Source organism: Falco punctatus (genome assembly GCF_963210335.1).
Source record: "Falco punctatus genome assembly, chromosome: 16".
In the NCBI taxonomy this organism is placed as follows: Eukaryota; Metazoa; Chordata; class Aves; order Falconiformes; family Falconidae; genus Falco; species Falco punctatus.
Window position 1 is genome coordinate 5,091,350 of NC_137596.1, and position 21,983 is coordinate 5,113,332.

The 21,983-nt window shown below is 52.0% G+C and overlaps 1 protein-coding gene across 3 annotated transcripts in view; it reads right to left on the bottom strand.

Moving 5' to 3' along the window:
- Positions 1-21,517, bottom strand: part of LOC308054233 (opioid-binding protein/cell adhesion molecule homolog) — a 317,737-nt gene extending 296,220 nt beyond the window's left edge. Inside the window, exons 1-2 of one of the 3 annotated variants that reach the window (XM_080366685.1) lie at positions 14,631-21,517; positions 8,936-9,126 (exon numbers count right to left, since the gene is read on the bottom strand). In XM_080366685.1, the coding sequence (XP_080222811.1) occupies positions 8,936-8,996 (61 nt within the window). In that variant the 5' untranslated portion in view covers positions 8,997-9,126; positions 14,631-21,517. Of the gene's footprint in view, positions 1-8,935; positions 11,468-14,630 lie in introns of those variants that run through there. The other 2 variants (XM_080366686.1, XM_080366688.1) reach the window with 2 other exon arrangements.
- Between the last annotated feature and the right edge of the window lie 466 nt (positions 21,518-21,983).

Genomic DNA, 21,983 nt, shown 5'->3' on the forward strand with positions numbered 1-21,983 from the left:
GAAAAAATGTGCAGAAACCTCCACTTCAGATTTGGAGCTACAGCGAGGACACGTCTTTTAACACATGTCTCTGCACATGCCTCGGGCAAGTCATTTTCCCTCTTTATTGCTTGACTTCCCTGTCTACAAAAACAGGGACAATGAAATTTCTCTTCTCTGTGAAGTGTTTTAAAATCTACTGGAAACAACCACTACGCAAGAGTGAGACCTGATACCACCGAGTCTCAATAATAAATGTCTCAACCCAGTCCCTCAGGCCTCATCTCACTGGATAATTTTGGAAGAATTGTTGGTTTTATTTTGAATTGACAGGCTCTTTCTAGTTCGGAACAGGACAGGCAGCAGGAGACATGAGGAAGGCAGGCACGGGGGATGCCAAAGGCGCTTCTGCAGCGCTCACAAAGAGATGGTGTGCAGAGAGGGCACAGAAAACCGCCCACACATGGGGAGAAAATCAGCTTCTGGGGACTCATTTTCAGTTAAATGGAGATATTCCTCACGTACATCACAGAAGTCATTACATCCACACCCCTCCTGTACCCTGGAGAGCAGAGATGCTACTATTTATCATTTATTGGTCATTTCCCATGTGGCAGGAACAACAGACCCACCCTCCCATCAGCCCCGAGGACCACGGAGCACAGAAACACAGCCTGCACCACGCTTTGATTCCCGAAGGAAATGGCATGTCCTAAAGCAGCAGATTTGAAATATCCAGAGTCTTTGGTTCAAGAAGTTCAAATCCAAGCAGGATCAATACCTTCTCACTCCTGAAGTATCAGCAGGTAATTGGGTATCATGCAGTGATGAGCAACCCAGTTTGCTCAGAAGCTGCAAACTTTAAATCTTCATCCCTTCCTGGTACATAGAATGGAGAGGGAGGAACAGATCAAAGGAGAATAGATCAAATTCAGCAGCATTTGGACCCAGATTGCAGAAAAAAGGACTCATTCTTAAGCAAAACGGTTTAGGCTTCTAAGGTTCAACATCTTGAGAGGACTCAAGTACAACACAATGCAGAGAAGTTGCCACCTCTCCAGTGCAGCTGCCTGAAACCCCTGCATCGCCTCCCTTGGGGTTTAGACTGCTCCTGACACCCCGACTTTGCACCAGAGCCCTCTCCAATTTCACACTGCAGTACCTGACCATCTTGACCTCTGCAAATGCCTCTGTTGGCTCACGGACCTCCTACCCCAGCCCCCTCCTCATTGTCCCATTCCCAGCCCCGCAGCGCCCGTGGTATTTCAGCAAAGGGGCTCAGGTGCACCCACCCGTGCTGCTCCATCCCACAGCACCAGCCCTGCCATCAGCTCCCAGCAAGGGCCAGGAGATGCTGGTCCACGCTTTGCAAGCTGGAAGGTCCCACCCGGCTACAGGAGGCTGCCACCCCAGCCCTGGAAAGGAGAGGTGACAAGGTAGACGGATGGGCAGAGAGACAGAAAAGCACCTCAGGCATCAGAACGACCTATCTGACAGATTTCCCTGCCGATCAAAGCTAACTTTGCTTAGAGTTTTTGACATCTGATTAATTATGTCGCGCTGGCTCGTCTCAAAAGGTTGTGTTTCCGGCAGTCCTCGCCTTTCATCCTCGCAGCGTTTAGCGGCCAAGCCCGCTCCCCTGGTGCCAGCAAAGGAGGGGACGGCAGGAGGGTGGCTTTGCCAAATGTCTTGGCTCGTCCCTGGGAGGCAGGAGATAAGGAGGGCAAGGGACAGCCGGGGACAGAGGCCCTTTGTCTGTGGTGCCTTTTGTGGCGGGTAGATAGGAGGCTGCTGCCTCGCGCTGACATTTCAGTGACCAAATTAAAATGCACCGCAACGGAGACTAAATGTCATTAGCCTCATTATAAGTGATTGCATTAAAATAAACAAAAAAAAAAAAAAAGGTGGAAATTAGCCAACGCTATTAAATAAAATAAATAAACAGGCAGACCCAGCAGGGACCGTGCAGCTGAGGTCAGTGGTGATCACCTGGGCTGCCGAGCCGGGAAGGGGCAGAGCAGCAGCAGTGAAGGTCTCCGTGGGCTCTGCTGCCGTGCACAAATGTGCAGAGACAGGTCCACTCGTGACGTGACCCCAGATGTAGCTGCCTGTTTGGGCTAAGTCTATGGGGTCTTTCAGGCTTCATTTCCAGTTCCAGGATGCTCTGTGCAAGCTGGCTTTAAGGGACTGAACACCCATGTCCCCTAGGGCTGCTGCTGCAGGCAGCGCTGCACCATGAAGGACGTGCCCCGTGCGCTGCTCTAACAGGGATGGAGGTTCCTTTAGCAGCATCCAGGTTTCTCTTGGATGCTTCCCATGCAATCGGTGGCCAACACCAAACGGATTTCGCTTATGCACTGTGACAGGACTGCCGCACAAGGTGGAAAGCTTGGTGAAAGAAGCGTTGGTTTGTCCTTGTAAAGCAAGAAATTTTTCCTCTAACCCCTCTTGCTATGCAAACGCCATTTCCTTTGGGGCGGAAGAAGTCATCAGAAGGCCCTTGCAAGATCCTGCTTATGACAGAGCAGATTTGAAAGCACAGAGATCTCCTTCCCCCTCCTTCCCTTCTGTCAAAAATTATAATCATCATTTTCCAGCTTGCTGAACAATCAAAGTGTGGCCTATATTCGCTGGAGCTCCTTCCACATGCCGCATGCATAGCAACAAGTCCAGGAAACAAAAGCCAGAAGTAAACAGTTGAGTGAGAGGAGGCGATGGGCTGGCAGGGGGACAGCAGAGGAACGCTGCTCAGAGAGCACGGCGTGGGGCATGAGCATCCTGGCTCCCCCCAAGTCTCACCAGTCTGGAGCTGCTCTGAGGGCAGTGGTGAAGACCTCTTCTTCCACGCTCTGCGGGGAGCATGGGAAGAAACATGCCTGGGCAATTTGCTTAGTGGAAATGGCAACAGTCCTGCTGTACCAGAAGGAAGCCCAAGCCCTCCTGCTGCAGATTCAGCTGGTCCTCACGTGGCGGAGGAACTGCGAGAAGCTCATCATGGGGTGAGCCACGAAGGATGAAGTCACATCAAGCACAGGTAAAGCCAGCTGCCCCTTGGGAAGCCTGTATCCTCTGCATAAAACCCCACTGGTGCACCAGCTCTGCTCAACACAGCAGACCCCCTCCCATCATTTTGCTGTCCAGACAGTCTGAAGCTGATGAGGTCCAGTCCCTGCATCCCATCCTGAAGCACGGAGCTCGCAGGGAGTTTTGCTGGGCTACCCCTTCCCTGCGGTTTGCAGCCCACTTCAGTCTCCAGAGCTGTCAATCCAGCACTTTTCACTAGCGCTGAATTCACAGAAAAGTAAATCTAAAAATAACTCTTCTTTTTCCCCCTTCCTTGCCTCATCTCACATGTGTTCTGCGTGCACATGATCCTGCCGCACAGGCAACAGGTCCAGCTTCCCCAGAACGGCTCCGAGGAGGAGGCTGCTCACGATGCTGAGGCACCAATGGCTCTCTGCAGCTAGCTGAGCCTCAGTGCTTTAGGCTGATGTGTCCATCTAGGAAATTCAGCCCATGGAGACAGATCCAGGACAGGAGATCAGTGAGAAGCACTAAGTCCCCTTTCCAGAAATCCCCTGAAACCATAGCCCCTGCTTACTGCGACCGTGCAACCACCCCCTGCTTCAGGTGGTCTTGAAGAGACACCTCCTCTGCAAAACACTCTTCCCTGGCCCTGCCAGGGGAAGCCCACCACCTCCACCAACTCAAACCAGTGCCTCAAACCACTGCCCTCCGTCACCCCACATCCTCCGAGCATAAGCCAGGACTGGAGGGAGAGCCCACCAGCTCCAACATCCCACTCAACCAGACCCCACGCTACCTGGGCTCGTGCTACCATCAGTTCACAAGGGTGATGCATCCCCTGCCATTCTTGCCTCTCTGGACCTAGCAAGCCACCTTGCTTGGTCACCCTTAGAGGGTGATAATACAGTCCAGAGCTTTTGAGAAACAGTGTTTCTTTCCTCTAAGCATGAAACAAAGAGGAGTTCCGTGGAAAAACCCACCCACTGAGCAGCAAGTGTCAAAGCCACCTCTGTGTGTGCTGTTGCCGCATTGGTAATTATAAGTACCATGCCTTCATTAGGGAAAGGGAGAGATGACTAGGAGGCAAGGAGATTTGCAGCAAAGCTGTTATTATTTTTAAGTTTAAACAAAAAGGAGAAGCGTGACAGCTGAGATCATTCCCCATCCTGCACATGCCAGCAGGCGAGAGCATCTCAGGGAATGCTCAACCCAGAAGGTAAGAAGGAATGGGAGCTAATATCCAGCTTTGCCTAAGCTGGGAGGGAAAAAGGACAAGGCTGCAAAGCCCAGGCTGACCACAGGGTCATAAAGGATGTTACAGAAAAAAAAATAATCACAAGTTTTCTTCTACCTGACTGCAGCAAAAGGATCCTCGTGCTCCCCCCGGGAACGTGCCGGGGTTCATCACAGTGCCCCAGCAGCCTCCTTCCCTGCTCCTTGCCCAGCGACTTTGGTTTCTAACCAGAGTGCAAACTTCAAATTGCATATTCAAGTGTAAAATACGAACACAGCTGTTTATGCAGCTCAAAATTTGCCATAACCAAATATTCAAGCCTTTGGGGAAGATTTTCAAAGGCACCAGTTAAGGCACCTAGCTCCCGTTGGTATCCTTCGAAACATTTCTCCTTTTGCAGTTTTTCACAGGGATTTGCACCAGCAAAAGGTCCTCCACCTGGCTGCCTGCAACTAGTGAATGCACAAAGGAGATGCTGTCAAAGAGAAGCTGCTGGAAAACCCAAAGCAAGCTTCACCACTTTGGGGCATGCTGGAAGGCAGCCGCCGGAGCCAGCAGCCCCAAAACCCACAGTCCCCAAAGCAAATTGTTCCGGAACCTTGTGCCGTGGGCATTTGCACGGAGCAAAAGCTGTGTGTGCCTGTTCTCCCACCATGTTCCCTCCCCACATCATTTGGGAACCAGAGCAAGGGCTGCTCCTCCCCAGCAGAAACAAAGCATCCTCTAAAAGGCCAGCGCCAGCTTTCTCCCTCTCCCAGAAGCCAGGGGATGGAGGAATTAACCTCTGACAGGGAAACTAGAGCCCCAGCCTCAAGCAGAGGAAGACCAGGCAATGGTTTTGAGCTGACGCCCACCGGCGCAGGCTCCCCATCCTGCTGGGGCCTCTTCTTGAGCATCTTTGACTGATGGAGGACGGATGGCTGCAGTACCTTACCCACTACTATCCCTACTTTTGGAAGAGCACAGAAAATCCCCCTAAGTCCCTCTCGCTCATATTGAAATGACACTAAAGCAGAACTAATGTGCTCCAGGTACTTATTCTTGGGCTTAGTTGTAGGGATCAGCAGCACTCCACCAGTCCAGCATCCCCCACTAGAGAAAGCTGATGGCCATGTCACAGGCCGTGGTGGCAGCAGGAAAAGTGTGCTCCCACAGCAGAGGCTCCCCGCTAGGAAAGGATAGAAAAGTCTTTTTACCCCCTGCAATTTCTGTTTCTTAACTTTAGACTGGATTTAAAGCCACCACCAAAGCCAGGCTGCCCACGTGACAATGAGGCAGGGGAGGTAAGGGGTGGCACAGCCAGAGTCTCCAGAGGGATGCAGAAAGCAGGTCCCAGATGCAAGAGGTGATGGCAGGGTACTGGGGGAGTCTCCAAGCCCTGCAAGCTTTCTCTTGACCCCGATGCCCAGGAGCAGTGAAAAAATGAGATCAGCTGTCTTGCCCTGCGCTGCCAGATTTCCGACTTCTGAAAGGAGCCACTGCCGTGACGAGCCATTTTGCCAAGCCAGCAAAGGCAGCAATATAAATGTCTGAAGAAGCTGATGCACATTGATTATTGCCACCTGTAGAGCCATGATGTCACACCGTAACTGCAGATTAGCCAAATATACTCCCCCTTGCCCCAAATTCGTTCTCCAGTGCATTACAGCCCACCCTGGTACATCTCAAAACAACAGCACCCAAAATGCCCGGCAGTTCAAAGCATTTGCCAATAGCTTGACAATTAAATTACCCCCTCTGCCTCCCCATCGTGCAGCTCTGGGCTCATTAAAAATCCTCAGCATCCTTCCCATCAGAAAGAGCCCACCTCACGAAGCAACTGATGTCCAGAAACTCACCTCCCCCAAGGCACCAGATGACAATAGCATTAAGCCTTCTAAATTATTTTGGATGGAAACTTGTCTTACAAAGAAATAAAAAGCTGCAGAGTAAGACGTTATCTATGACCAGAGGGGTCAGGGTTTCATTATTGCATTAACCTTTCATGTCTTTAGATTCTACAAGAGTGAATTGGTAACGAGACGACATGAGCCCCGATGGGAAAAACGCATCTTTCCTAACAAAAGTAAGGGGGGGTGGGGGGGAAGAACAGAAGTGGGAGCAACAGAAAGAGGGAAAAAATGGCAAATAAGCTATTACCACTAATAATAACTTTGCAATGCTATTTTCTGCAGGAGCCTTCAAGTTGTGATGTTTCCTTCACTCTAATTACACCTTCTAAAAGCAGGTTCCCTTCTCGCTTTAACCACCCCGCGTGAAACTCCCGCAGGATTCAGATAAAAATGGAGAGGGAAAGAGTTCACACTTCACAAACTGCCTCTGCATATCCCAGGGGAGCGTCACCTGCATAAAACCCGTGGGATTACACTTGCAAATAACAATCAGCCCAAAAAACCCACTCTGAGAAGGTGCAGGCTCCGAGGGTCAGCAGGGACCATTTGATTTCCTTCTGCACCGAGTGCCATCCAGGGGGACTTTGCCAACGTGATTTGTGCTACAGCCCAAAGCAGTGCTGAATCCAGGGTGGGCAGGGAGGGAAAACACCCAACCTCTGCAAGCCATGCGAAAAAAAAAAAAGGATAGGAGATGTTCCAATCCCAGCCTCCAAGGCAGAAAGTGGTCAGCGTGGGGGTGGGAAGGCAGAGCGCCCAGCAGCCAGCCCAGTGCTCTGGAATATTTCCTCTAATGCAGGCAGTAGGTTTCAGCTTGATGGATTAACGGCTGAGCCCAGCTGGGCAAAGTCCTGGGCTGGTTTGGCTCAGGGGACATTCAAAGCCAAAGCAGATATTGGTGCTTAATAGAAATAAGAAGGGAAAGCTACAACCACATACGTACGGATCAAAAAAACCTCTCCCGAGTTACTGGGGGCTTAAATGCACGGGCCTTTTCCCTCCCTGGCACACACAGATGTCAGAGCTAGCCCAGGCCTGGGGCCAACCAGCCACATCTCAAGGAAACCGCAGCAGGGCACCAGCAAACCACAAACGCTCTGGTCTCTGCCAGCTCCTGCAGCTTGAGGACACCTTGATGACAGCCCATCAAGTGTCACAATCCTCCCATCCGACCTGCACGGCTGCCTTGCCTCCATTTCTTTGCAATTTCAACCCAGAGGAACCTCATCTAGCAAGAGAGTGAAAGAGCCAACGCTCTGCTTGGCACAGTGTTGGTGAGGCAAGCTGCCCCCGTGCCAGGCACACCCACCTCACCTTGCTCAAGACAGTATTTTCAATAAAAAACCCCCTTGCATTCAGCAAAGTCGGGCAGCTCACACAGCCGTGCCATCCTTCTCGTGCTCACGTGCTAAACCACAGGTGCACCATTTTGCTTTAAGGCATTGCTGGTGGCATCGCTGTCAGAGGTCTTCCACTGATGCACTGCCCCCCCAGGGCTAACACACATCGCATCCCCCTGCAATAATCCCACGGAGCATCAGTGGTACCCAGCCCCCTGCCAGGGCTCTTGTACCTGCCGGCCGCTCGGGCTGCAGCGTGGCACGGCTCTGCCACAGGACCCCGGGACGTGGGTGTCCCACGGCATGGGTCTCCACAAGCAAGTTTTAGCCCAAGTCCCCTCGTGTTCATCACAGCTGTGGAACGAGCTGTTTTCCAGCTGTGACACAGCTAACCTCCCCCCCGCCAGCCTCATCCTCTTCCCACACATCCCAGCCCTGCACAGCAAAGCACTGTAACTAAACCATGGAAAGCTGCAGAAATTATAGCCGTGCCTTTTCCCTGCCCTCCTGAGTCCAACATAATTCTCGCTGACAGTCACGAAAAACACATGTTGGGTTAAGATCGGATCTGAGCCTTGACACTCAGTCCCCATCTGCTTGCACAGGGACCATAATCTTTTCAGCTGCTAAAAGTGCACATCATCACGAAAAAAAATGCCGACGACTTTCCCCCCTCCGCGTGCAGCTCCGCTGTCCGCCCCCATCGCTCCCTCCCTACGGATGCAGTGCAGGGCTGCGCTCGCTGCCCCACCACGACCCACCCGCGGAGCACCAGCACAGAGCCAGCACTGGATCCAAACCCAGCATCTCCCCCAAGCCATGGGGATGAGGCCAACCCACACTTCGGGGGCCACCTGCTCGGCTCATGGAGGTTGCAGCACCTTTGCCGCAGCCAGATGCGGTCGTCCGTGTCCCCCCCCCCCGGGTGCCCGTGTCGGGGGGTTCGTTTTCACTTCGCAAAAGGGAGCGAGGGGCAGGCACCCGAGTTTGCCTGGCAAGGAATCGGGGAAGGAGGGGTGAGGGGGAGCACAGGGAATAGCATGACAGCTCAGGAGAGAGGGAGGGCACAGGAGGTGCCCAACTTTGAAGGGGAAAAAGCTCCGTGCCCACATCATTTACAGCCAGAGGCTGCCTGAGGGGACGGACTCTGCCCAGCCTGGGGGCTGCCGTGCAACCCCCACCAGCCCCCACCGCAGGTGCCAGCGCCTCGGGTGCCTGCGGCTGGGTGCCCCCCCGGGGGGCCAGCCCTGCCACGGGGGACGGGCACGGCTGTGTGAACCCCACTCGCTGGGAGCACTTGGCAATTCCCTGCTGCAGAGCAACTCGCTGCCTGCCTGCATCTGTGCGTTCGTGCGCAATGTGCATGAAAGTCCAGGTCCCCCGTGCACGCACACTGCTCGGCTTTCCCACCCTGCCAGCCGATACCCTCCCGATGCCCTGGAGAAAAAGCTTTTTTGCACTACCTGGGATGAAGAGCAGAGCAGTTGTGGCCGTGAAGATGATCCAGCAGGCAGGATGGTACATCTTGAAGCTGCAGTAGACTAGCGGCTGATTTGCTTGCTGCTTGCTGCTGCCGCCGCTGCTTTCGTCTGCGTTGAATTCTGAGCAGGTTTAAATCCAATGTTTGCAGAGGGAGGGAGACTGAGTTAGCGAGCTAGAGAGAGGGGGAGAGAAACGGGAGCAGGCAGTCAGCGTCTCTGATTTTTCCTTGCACACACACACACACACACACACAACTAGCAGAAGGAACACCAGGCTCAGTGCGTGCACGGGGGAAAGTAGACCTCCTACCAGGCACCCATTGGTTCAAGATGCTGACTGACACACGCACACTTGCTCTTCTGCGGGTCTCCTTCTGCAACCAGGGAGTTCAATGCGGGCATTGACCCCCTGAGCATCCCTGCCAGCAGGACCCGGGATGGAGGGAGCAGCCTGGCACAGAGGCGGGCACCGTCCCACTCACTCCTCGTGCACCAGCTGCCTGCAAAGGGGCTCAGAAATTTTTTGTCCCTAAACTGGAGCTGACGGGGGGCGGGGGGGTGGGCAGCCCCAGGCTTCAGCCCCTTGGCTCACCCCTGCCCCTCTGTGGGCTCTGCCCCCCTCCCCGGGAAGCCACCGGCAGCTCTGCCTACTGCCAAGAGAGGCAAACCAGCGGGTAATCCAAGCTTTTTAGCGTGAGTGGGTGTTTTTCGCACAAAATCTCTGAAACCGAGAAACAATCTTCTCTGTGCATCCCAACTAGAGCTGTATTTTTTCCCCTTCAGCGGGCTCACAGAGCCCCAAAAGGACGCTGAGCCCAGGTAGCTGCTCCTGCAGACCCGCTGCTCGATACCATCCCATTCCCACCGAGGCCAAGGAGTGTTTCCTCAGGCTCTCTAAAGCAATCCTCCCTTTCCAGGCTGCCACAGCTTGCCCCCAAGCCCTGCTTTCCCCCAGACCTGCCTTGCCACCTTCCCATGCCCCTGCCAAGCCCAAAGCATCCCCAGCACACGGCAGCAGCTGCTGCCTCCTGCCTCTCTGCCTGCTGCCCCTGCCACGTCCACCCTCCTACAGCCACCCCCAGCTCAAAGTGTTTGCCAGCTAGTGCCTGAGTTTGCTGAACTGCCAATAAAAAGGTTGCAAAGAGAAGTTTTCAAAAGAAATAGTGCGTATTTTTGATATTTTTCTAAACAAAAAAAAATGTTTCTTATTTCACATTAATTGCAACTTCATAAAAAATAAATGGTAAGCATTTTTTAATGCTTCAAGAAAAAATAAGATGTTTAGTTTTACTCATAACAATCTCTTTCCCCTCTAACTCAGGGCTAAAGGTCTCTTTTTGTGTTCCAGACCAGTCCAAGAGTACTTTTGGACCAATACTTTGGATGACCAGCTCTCAAACCACTGCAGCATTTTGGTACCAGAGGTCACAAACTCCTCCACCCCCCCACCTCCCATCCCAGGGTTTCATCCTGCTTCTCATCTTAGGCTCTGTGTTCATCTGCTGGGGCATCCTCTTGCCATCCCTGGTCCCCCAGGACACATCAGTTCCCTGGACTTTCCTCCCTCGAGACTCTTCTTTGCATTAAATTCATCGTCTCAGAGAGTGTCTGGAAAAAGAGATGCTCCACATCAGGCATGCATGATTCCTGGAAGGACGACGCATCTGCAAACACCCGGCTGCAAATATTAATTCCCCCAAGCTGCTACAGAGCTGGTGCCGGGGCCCTCCAGCTCCTATCTGCTACCAAACACCTCGCATCCAATCCCAGCCAACAAAACCCTAATAATTTCCTCTCCTGCTGCCTGTCTTCCCCATGTTTCTCCCACCCACTTGTTGCAGCTCGACACAGACTAATCACAGAGACGGCAACCGCATCCCCCTCCGTGCACACACCTCTTACCTCGCATTATTTTCATACAAAGCAGCACCAGAAGGAGCAGGAATGATGCTTTCAGCGCACAGTGCTGTATCCATCATGCTCTCGAGGGGGTACCCTCCCCCGGCGAGGGGTGGGAGCCAAGCACACACTACCAAGGCAAACTTTCTCTGGCTTTTAGCCATTGATCTCGATTACATTTCCTACTCTACGTGAACAAACCACAAGTTTTTAAAAGCTTTTAACTCAACTGTATTCTCACATTATCTGCTGAAGGCAACCCATCTCTCGTGGCTTTAGGAGCACGCCAAAGAAAACGCACCCAGGGACTTTTCTTTTTTCCTAGGAGTAAAGCTATGCTGTTCGCAATAACCTTGACCTCTGAAAGAGCTAAATCATCGCGCTGAGTAAAAAACCAATGAGCCTAGTGTCTCGCTCAGCTTGAGACAGGGATGGCGATATTTCTGTCCTGAATTTCCCTTTGACACCCAAACAGCCAACGTCAAGGAAATTTATCCTTCGCTTCACAAGTGTTCTGGGAAACCAGCTGCGAGGAGGCATTTGGGATCTCCCAGGGCTGCAAGGCATTGTCCTGGAACTACACAGACAGCCCAGGACAGGGATATCTGTCCCCGGACAGGGATATCTGTCCCCGGAGGGGACCGCGCTGTGTCAGGGCTCAGCTGAACCCTCTGGCTGTGGCTCACTCTCCGAAACCCACACAGCGCGCTCTGAATCCGCCCAAGGCGAAAAGAAATATTGTTATCCTCGAGGAACTAAAGGAAATGAACAAAGAAATCATTTCTAATTAACAGAGATGTTTGATGGGCTCAGAACAAACATGTTGCTCTGCTTTCAAACCCTGGGCTGAAAAGCTATATTTGGGCAAATTTCAAAACAACACATTCTTACTTTTTTTTTCCTCCCACCACATTTCTCCCGTATGCTTCCCCCCCACCCCAACCTGGCAATGACTATTACCCAAATCCAGCACACGCTTAACTGCTCTCCTTGCATCGATTTCGGACAATTAGGTGGCACCCAAATTACCGAGCACGGCTCGGAGGATGACCTTGGACCAGACCTTCAGCACAGCGATACCTTTGCTTTCCCATCTGCAAAATGAGAAACAAATGCGCTTGGATCAGGCAAACAAATCTATCACTGCTCACTAGCTCTCCAGGACTGAACAGGGCGCTGGCCTGTTTCGTTTGTTTGATTTCCAAGATACAATTAAAAAATAAATAAATAAATAATGTATAAATATGTATTTAGGTGGTGGAACTTTTCTGGGATATTTGGGGTGGTTTGTTTTGTGGTATCAAGCAGGGGATCTAAATGCATATTTAGATTTGACAGGCAGCACCTGATCTGTGAGGAGATATTATGGTCCACTGGGCACATTTAAACATCATTTGTGTGTGTATTTTTCAGAGGATTTTTTTTTCCCCCCAAGCTGTCTCAATGCATATTCATATCTGGGACCAGCCTAGACTCTGGGGTAAGTAACACTGAAATTTTCGATAAAGCACAGACTCCCTCGCCTTCTCCGTGCAGGGCCAGGAAGAGGGGGGCAGAGCACCCCAAAAAGCAGGAGCACAGGGTTCACAGATGCTCCAGCACCGTGCCCAGGACCCGGGTACCAGCCTCCACCAGGTCCATCCCTGCTGCCGAATGCAGCCCAGGCCCCTCAGTGGAGCACAGCCCAAGCCTGCACGGCCATGAGCCCCACAACCACCAGGTCCTCAGGCCACCATCCGCTCCGCTGTCTCCTGCCCACTTCTCCTTCCCAACCCCAGCCTCATGGATCATCATTCCCAACCCAAGGGAATTCCCAGCTCCTCCGCAACTCTGCTCCCCTGCCCTGAGTGCTCCCTCGCTGAGTTTCTGCTCTCTCCAGGGCTGTGGGTGGGAAGCAGGAGCAGTGGGGTGGGGAGAAAGGGGTGCAGGAGGCTCTGGGGAAAGAGGAAGGGGTGCAGGAGGCTCTGGGGAAAGAGGAAGGGGTGCAGGAAGCTCTGGGGAAAGAGGAACGGATGCAGGAGGCTCTGGGGAAAGAGGAAGGGGTGCAGGAGGCTCTGGGGAAAGAGGAAGGGATGCAGGAAGCTCTGGGGAAAGAGGAAGGGGTGCAGGAGGCTCTGGGGAAAGAGGAAGGGGTGCAGGAGGCTCTGGGGAAAGAGGAAGGGATGCAGGAAGCTCTGGGGAAAGAGGAACGGATGCAGGAGGCTCTGGGGAAAGAGGAAGGGATGCAGGAGGCTCTGGGGAAAGAGGAAGGGGTGCAGGAGGCTCTGGGGAAAGAGGAAGGGATGCAGGAGGCTCTGGGGAAAGAGGAAGGGATGCAGGAGGCTCTGGGGAAAGAGGAAGGGATGCAGGAGGCTCTGGGGAAAGAGGAAGGGATGCAGGAGGCTCTGGGGAAAGAGGAAGGGGTGCAGGAAGCTCTGGGGAAAGAGGAAGGGGTGCAGGAGGCTCTGGGGAAAGAGGAAGGGGTGCAGGAGGCTCTGGGGAAAGAGGAAGGGGTGCAGGAAGCTCTGGGGAAAGAGGAACGGATGCAGGAGGCTCTGGGGAAAGAGGAAGGGGTGCAGGAGGCTCTGGGGAAAGAGGAAGGGATGCAGGAAGCTCTGGGGAAAGAGGAAGGGGTGCAGGAGGCTCTGGGGAAAGAGGAAGGGGTGCAGGAGGCTCTGGGGAAAGAGGAAGGGGTGCAGGAGGCTCTGGGGAAAGAGGAAGGGATGCAGGAAGCTCTGGGGAAAGAGGAAGGGATGCAGGAGGCTCTGGGGAAAGAGGAAGGGATGCAGGAGGCTCTGGGGAAAGAGGAAGGGATGCAGGAGGCTCTGGGGAAAGAGGAAGGGGTGCAGGAGGCTCTGGGGAAAGAGGAAGGGATGCAGGAGGCTCTGGGGAAAGAGGAAGGGATGCAGGAGGCTCTGGGGAAAGAGGAAGGGATGCAGGAGGCTCTGGGGAAAGAGGAAGGGATGCAGGAGGCTCTGGGGAAAGAGGAAGGGGTGCAGGAGGCTCTGGGGAAAGAGGAAGGGGTGCAGGAGGCTCTGGGGAAAGAGGGATGCAGGATGCTTTGGAGAAGGAGAAAGTAGCCAAAAACCTGCGTGGCTGGGGCTTTCCGCCCTCCTGCTCCCCCTGGCCTGCCCAGGCCACAACGCCCACCCAGTCTGGAACTGGTGCCTCTACCCCCTCCTCTGCCTGCCTGTGTTTGTGTCTCTGCCTGAATGAAAGGCTACCCTTTTCTCCTTGACATCTTGTTAGAATGTGAATACAACATCTATTGATTTGCATTTCATGCAAGGAAAAGGAAAAAAAAAAAGTAGGTTTTTTTTTTTTTTTTAAAAAAAAAAAAAAGCCTCTCTGAACTCAAAGCTACTCCAGCAAGAAACAGAAGATGCAGCAACAGCAGCACGAGCTGCCTGCCCCAGCACCACTCTGCTCCCCCAGCTCTACCTTCCCACTCAGCCCTGCGAGCCCAGTATCAGCCACCCCAGATCCCCACACAGGCCATGGCGAGCGCGAGGATCCGGCTGAGCATCCTACAGACCGTAGGGACTTCACCAACTGCCCCCCAGGTGCGTGTACATCCTGCAGATGTATCACCCTCCCCCAGCGCTTCTTCACCCCTACAGCCCTGGCCGAGGGCAAACACTGTGCGTTACCCCAGGCTGGGCGAGCAGCACGCATCCAGCCCCGTGGTGAAGGCAAACCGAGGACAATTACGCTGGACAAAGCAACTAAATGAGCAGCAAAAGCAAAGGGAGAAGCAGGCTGGTGCTCGGGAGGAGATGCAGCCAGCAGCACTGCTCACCTCTTGAAGCTCCTAAAAGCATTAACCTGGTGTCATGCTCCTTTCATGCAGGTCCCAGCCGTGGTGACACAGACACCAAACCGTCCCGCTAGCCCTGCCCGGGGGAGAGCATCCCACTCCTCAAAACCAGAGCAAGCAAACCCAGCAAGCAGGGATGCCCCAAGGAGAGAAACCCCACGGCACGGGAGAGGGGCACCGGCACCAGTGGGTGAAGGTGAACTCCCCCTCACCTACCGCAGCAGGGTGCTGGGAGGATTAATTAGTGTTTGTAAAGCTCTTTGAAGATAAAGGTGGCTGCGGGAGAGCTCATAACCGGGAGCAAGATGGAGATGGGGACTGAGGAACCCAGTTGCGGTAGAGTTTCTTATCTGGCGTGCAAGCTGCACAAGCTGCAGCCTTAGCTGGGCGAACGGTGAGTGGGTTCAGATGAAAGGTAGAATGGGAAAATTTCCGCAGTGTGAAGAAAAAAAAAAAAAAAAAAAAAGAAAAATCAAGCGTGTGCTGCTTGGGAAAAATGAGTGAGAGAGAGATGAAAAGATGGGATCTAAGTCTCTAAAAGCTGGAGAGATCTGCTATTGATTCTGGCTTGGGAAGAAGGGGCCTGAACAAGAGCTGGTGTATTGTTAAGTGCACTTATCTCCTCTTGTTAGAAGGCAGAACAGGGCCAGATGGACAGGGTACTAATTCCCGTCAAGAATCATTACCAGCCGCGTGCTGGATGAGGTACCTCCAAAGATGTGCTATGAGCAGCGGCGAACGCAGCAGCATCATGGGGCCAGGAACCCCACAAGGTCCCTGGGCAACGTTTTCCAGCGCTCGAGCACCCTTACCATAAGAAAGCTTTTTCTTCCTTCCATTTGAAAAGAGTTTCTTGTCCTTTAATTTGTGCCCGTTACCTCTTGCCCTCTCTGGGCACCCCTGAGAAGAGCCTGGCCCCACTGCACGCCCACATGCTCCCAGTCATCCTCCTCCAAAATGCCCAGCCCGCAGAGCACCCCATCTCCCGGGAGAAATCCTCGTGGGAAGGAGGATGGTGGGAAAAGCTGGCGATGGGGTTTGCTCTCCTCCTCAGCTGTCAGGAGGATGGGCCCACTCCAGAGCGGTGAAACACAAGATACCCTCACACAAATCTTTGATCACAGTAATTATCCCCTGTCGTTGTGTACAAAACATTATCTCCACGCAGACATCAAGCTCCTTCTGTACCACCCCCCATCTCCACGCACCCCACCGCCCCAGGCTCGCCCATCCCATCAGCTCTGAACACACGCTCGCCAGCACCAGGGCAGGATTCCCTTCTCCCATCGTCGACAGGTTGAGAAAGGAGACTTTTGTTTGCTTAGCTTTGATCAAAATGACTGAACGTCAGGGAAAGAGCAGAGCGGAGCGGGGCGGGGAGGGGGGAAGAAAAGCAAACAGGGCAGAAACGATGCATCCTGATCCATAAGCAGGAGATGGTTCAAGGATAATCAGGCATCGCTCACCGGCTGTGTGCTTCTGGGGTTTGGGTTTTCTCTTACTTTTTTTTTTTTTTTTTTTCTTTTTCTTTAAAGAATGAGAGAGAAAGAAAACATTTTCTTAAGCTTTGCTCCCTTTCATTTTTCTCCGAGTTCAGTGGCTTTCGTCGTCAAGCCTCTGTAGCTCAGGTAAGAACAGAGGGCTCCAGATTAAAGAGCAACACGGCAGCAAGCAGAAAGCCATCGAGATAACAGAGAGGACAAAGTCGGGAAAGACAAAGGAGGGAAGTCAGCTTTCTGCAAGATTCCCACTTTTGGCTTTGGTGCAAATCACTCCAGAAATGGGGACCAAGCTGCATCGTTCAGACTCTGATCCCAACTCTCTCGACCTGGACGTGCGGACACAGGACAAATCGCTGCATCAGGAGCCCGCGTCCCAGCAGCAGGGCTCAGCGTGTCCAGGGCTCTCACAGACATTTAATATACCCTGGATTTTTATAGATATGTAGGTGGGTGGACAGACAGACAGCACGCTAGACTGACAGCTCTAAATACCTCCCTGCAGGAGCGTGGGTAGCAACCAAGCGTAGTGCCTCCTGCCAGAGCATTTCACGTGCCGGCACAAAACCCAGCCGTGCAGCTCGCCCCAGCCCTCGCTCCTCTACCAAGGCAAGCAGTGGGAGATGGTTCTCTGGGAGAAGGGTTTGGCTTCATCCCTCCCAATCCCAACAAGCCCCCCACCAGCTGCTTGCTGCAGCATCACCCACCACAGCACCACTCCTGCGGCCACGGTGAGACGCAGAGCCCCCTCTCCTCACCAGGCTCCGTAGTGTCCAGCCCCAACACCTTCTCCTTGGGGATCAAAACCAACCTGCACGTTAGGAGGGGATTTGCCCGGAGCCACCCCCGGCCTTGCAAAGCCAGGCACCCCGCAAACCCAAGGCTCAGCAGGGTCCACGTCTTCTTTGCAAACGACACCAGCAATGGCATATTCCCAGGGTCCCGAGGGGCTCTGCTAGGAAACCTTCCCTGCTGTCTTGTTTATAGATCTATTCTTAGCTCAACTTTGACTCATTGCAGAAACAGCAAGGAGCCTTTCATCCCATGACCCCGAAAGCACCTTTTAGAATATGAGCTGAGCCTGGCGGAGGGGAAATATTGTTCTCTCTGTTAGACAGAGGGGTCAACCAATGTATAAGGCCGGGAGGACAGGCAGCAGGCCAGCAAGCAGGACAGGGAACAGCAAATTCGCCGGAGAGGATTTAGATGTGCACGAGGTGAGAAGCAGCCCACAGATGGCACCGGCAAAGTGACTGCACAAGGTGCATCAGAAATTGGATGAACCGGGGAGCTCAGGGGGCTGAGGGCAGACAACAGCTGGAGACCCATCACTTGTGCCCAGGGGCTGAGGGAGGTGGTCCCTCCTCTCAACCAGGAGGCTGCGGAGAAGCCGCCAAAACCACCATGTTTCCACTCTGCTCCTGGATGAAAACCGCTTTGTTTCCATTCTTTTTCTTTCTTGTTTTTTAAATCATGCTCAAATGGTGATCACCCAGCTGCAGGGACTGCCCGGCCTCAGGAGCATGATGAGGACATCTCCATTGAAGACAGGAGATGCTCATTGCCACGTTGCACCCCGAACTCGAGGAGGGAAAGCAGGTGCTGGGAGAGGGGGCACTGCACCCTCATGCAGCACAGAAAGTATTTTCCATATGCTGCCTGATCAGTTATATCAGTTTCTTAAAATGCTATTGCACAGATATTTCAGAGGCATCATGTAGTACCATCTGTTATGTTATATATTGCACCGAGCCCGGCCAATTTTGAGATACTGTAATTTTATCTCCTCCATTTCATATGCGGCACAGGCATTTTGCAAGGCGAGTTGACAGGGAATGGGAATTTGCAGAGGAATGGAGCGCAAGTAAATCAAAAGGCAAGGCCCAAAAATGAGTGGCGATGGCAGCTCCCACCCATCCCAGACACCGGAGAGGACATTTGGGGCTACACCTGGACATTTTGGGTCAACCACTTCACAACAATGCCTGCGCTGCCCAGGGCAGAGCGTGTCTCTCTCCATTTCTCCCACTGCACCCCTACCTCCGACAGCCACACCGCGGGATGGAGAGCCGCCGGCGGCATCTCACAGATGTCCTTTTCCCTGCCTCCCCCAGCTTTTCCAGGCAGCACCATGGTCCCCCCATCCCCCACCGCACCGATGAGGAAGGCTGCAGCACTTCTCACCGTACAAAACCCACCTTCCTCCCAGTGAAGGACGCTACGGGAGGGCAGCTCCACGCCGTGGTTATCCCCTTCGTTATTAGCTTTTCCCAGGGACCAGCAGCAGCGAGAGGGGCTCTCGGTGGAGCAGTTATTGGGCACTTGGCCCCATTTGAGAAGCCGTCAGCAAATCCATCTCTGCCTTGCGGGGCGAGCAACGCCAGGCCCTGACAAGCATCATTAAGGTGAAACTCACTGCCTGAGTTATCTGCATGGATAACTTTGTGCTGTAAGAGCAGGGGGGAAAACAGAGGCCAAAAAAAAAAAACCTGAGGTTATTGCAAAAAATTAACTGAAGCAAGCAGGCAGAGTAGAGAGGCAGAAGCCCTATCCGTCTAAGATAAAAACTTGCAAACTTCTGATTTTTAAAGCCAGTGCTCCCAACTCATCCGTGAGACACCAACACCACTTTTACCAACTCTTTCACAAGTGCCAGCAAAGTTTGGTCCCGCTCGACTCAATTTATTCTGATTTCATTAGGAAAAAAGACAGTAAAAAAGCAGAAACCTTCAGATTTCCTGTGTTTTGCTGGCTCCCTCCTCTGGCACATGGAAATATTTTTATTTTGTAATGGGTTTGGCCATGAAGTAAGCAGAAATACATCCAGCATCCTCCTTGGGCCTGCTCTTCCAGACAAGCAAGTCTTGCTCTGATTCACTGTGTGCTGTCAGAGAATCTGTTTTTAAAAGTGTTTTTTTAATATCCTTGCTACAACAATTAAAAGGGAAAGGCGAATTCACCGAAAATGCTACCTTGCTACTGCCTAATATTTAAAAAGTAGTCAAATGCACTTGAAGAAAAGCAATGGCAAGCAGAATTAGCAGCACCTGAGCACATCCGCGGCACGTTGCTTACAACAGCCGCAGAGGAAAAGGCGAGAACCTCGCAGCCAGCTCCTCAGGTGTCCCCCACCCAGCCAGAGTTCCTCCCTCATCCCCGTTAATCAGACATCACCTCCTGCCTAGAAGCCCCGGGGCTTATATTTCCCCAAAGGCAGAGGCACCCACCTGGGGCCGTGGCAGATTTTGTGACTTTTTGGGGTTTTAAATAAAGATTAGATCATCCTCTATGCAGGTCTGGGACCGTTTTCACAAAGGTTTTAGTGCCAGGCACAGATTTCTGCTTTCACTTGCATCTTTTTTTTTTTTTTTTTTTTTCTTAGTTCATTAATAAGCATTAATACCTCAGGTTTGTGTACATTTAATATTCTTCCCAGCACTTCGGTTTTTCATTTAAAAGGGACACTTCAAGGGCTTTTTAAACATTATTTTGTTATTGTTCATGAAACACTGCTGATGGAAAACAGCATTTCCATTCTGTTTCAGAACTTGTAAACAACCTTTCCCCTTTATAAAGAAATAAAGTATGTTTATCCATCTACCAAATACTAGCAAGCAGAGAGCTATAGGGAGCCTGTTAATTCTGGGAGCTCAGGGTGGTAGGTGTTCAAAAATAATAAATAGTAATGCCTGCTTCTGAGTCTTTAAAGTTTCAAGGACTCTCGACGCCACCACCCAACGCAGGCGTGCAAACACAGCCAGCCAGCCTCACAGCACCATGCCGTCAAGCCTCCCTGTTTTCTCTGCAGTCGGAGAAGCCAAAAAACCTGGGACCCAGCTCACTTCAGCCCCAGCTTTCCTGCGTACACCAGGGAAAGCTGCTCAGGTCAACCAGCACCAGCCGGGAAGACAGGGACGCATCCTGTTTCCATGCAATGCCAAGGGAAAGATGGATGCTGTGCAAAAGAGAGGTGGCAAATTTGAGCTGCGGTTTGGGCACCTGTATAAAAACAGGTTCCTTGTTAAAATATCAGCCTAGTTTAAGGAGATGCATCCCTCTTGCATGAATACACAGCGTGTGCCCAAATAACCTAACTGAGGGCTCCCTGCTATGGGGCACGCAGTCTAAGCGGATCCCCTACCAACACCAGGAGCAAGCAGAGGAATTGGGGGTCTCGTAGCAAGCACATTATCCCCTGGCCATGGTCCACACTCCCTTCCCGGGAGGAAAACCTGAACCAGCCCTCAGGAGTGGGGGTGGACAGGGAAAAGGAAGGCGTTCAAAGCAATGGGAGGGAAGCTGTGACTGGCACAGGGAGGAAAGCTGCCACTCCAAGGCACTGCAAAATCACTAGACCCCCCTCAAGCGCTGCTCCCCCCTTCCCCAGGCACACAGCACTTTACATCTGGAGAGTTACTTCTGCGTGTCAGTCATTACCCACGCTGATCTGGAATGCCCAGCCAGCTACAAGCTACATAAATATTGACAGGATACATTATTAAATAAATAGATCTGCTCAAGCATTCAATATTGACCACTTCAAGGAGGCAAAACAACAAGGCCTGGGGGACAGGGGGTTTCATCCAGTCCCAAATTGGATAAGCATGGAGGCAACCAAGGCGCTGGATATGGCCCTTTACTCATGTCCTGAATACCAGCTGGCAGATGAGGGAGGAAAGGAAAGCCCTGGAGAGACAAGGAGGCAAAATCCTTGCATGGGAACGATGCCTTGACAAGACATTTGTTTTTCTGGTTCTGTTCCCTTCTGGTCAAGTAACTTGAAAATTCAATAGCGTGCACGGAGAACTGGGGCACCGGAGGAGCAGAAAGGCAATGTGTTCCTCTGGGGACAATCAATCACAGGAGGAAGGCTGCCAAATCACCCTCGAGCTGCCCAAGTGTGCTAATGGATGGGATTAGAGAGCTCCTTCTGGGGATCAAAGAAAAGCTCTCCCCCAGGAGCATGCTGCCTTCAACTCCCAAAGCCCCAGAGGACTCCTTTTGCAGCAGCTCCCGCAAATATTTTATTGGGGGAAGGCGGGGGGGTGTGGTGTGTGTGTCATAGTCCCCTGGGTCTCATTAAGGATCTTGAAAGAAAACAAAACTTCATTTGAGGGAACCACACTTCACCTGGTTTCCAGTCAAAATTACATGCAGATGCCAACGTTGCGTTATTTGGATGCAAAGCCTTGGGTTGCAATTTCTAACACCCGCCCCCCCTCCCCAAAAGGTGCGCACTGATGCATCACCACCACCCCTGTGCCATAATTAAAGTGGAAATTATCATTCAGAGTTTCAGCTCTTGTGCAGCCAACAGCATTTATCGCCCTGAGATCAACCCATCAAAAAAAAAAAAAAAAAAAAAAAAAAAACAAAAAAACCAAAAAAAACCTACAACCAGAGCTTGCTAGAGAAAATTAGCGTTAGAAGTCATCTGGTTTGGATCACAAGAGTTCAAAACCAAGAGTGGCAGTAGCCTTGCAGCTCATGGCCCCCGGTAATAGGAACTTGCCTATTTCATGAACTCAGAAAGCAATCCAAAGGAGAATCATTCTTTATAATTGTTTTTCAACTTCTCCTCCAGCTGGAGGAATAATGACTGCACAATTCTCCTAACAACATGATCATAATCTATCAGTTCTATGAACTATAGAATGAACCCAAAGAGATAATTGGTGCAGGCACTGAATGATAAACATGTCAAGATTATGATTTCTTTGCTTAAAAATGAAACGAAGATATGATTGGAAATGCCATGCTTGGGGAGTATGAGCAATATTCCCATGCTCCATCATCTAAATTAGTTTATAATTTGCATACACTTGTATTTTTAGGC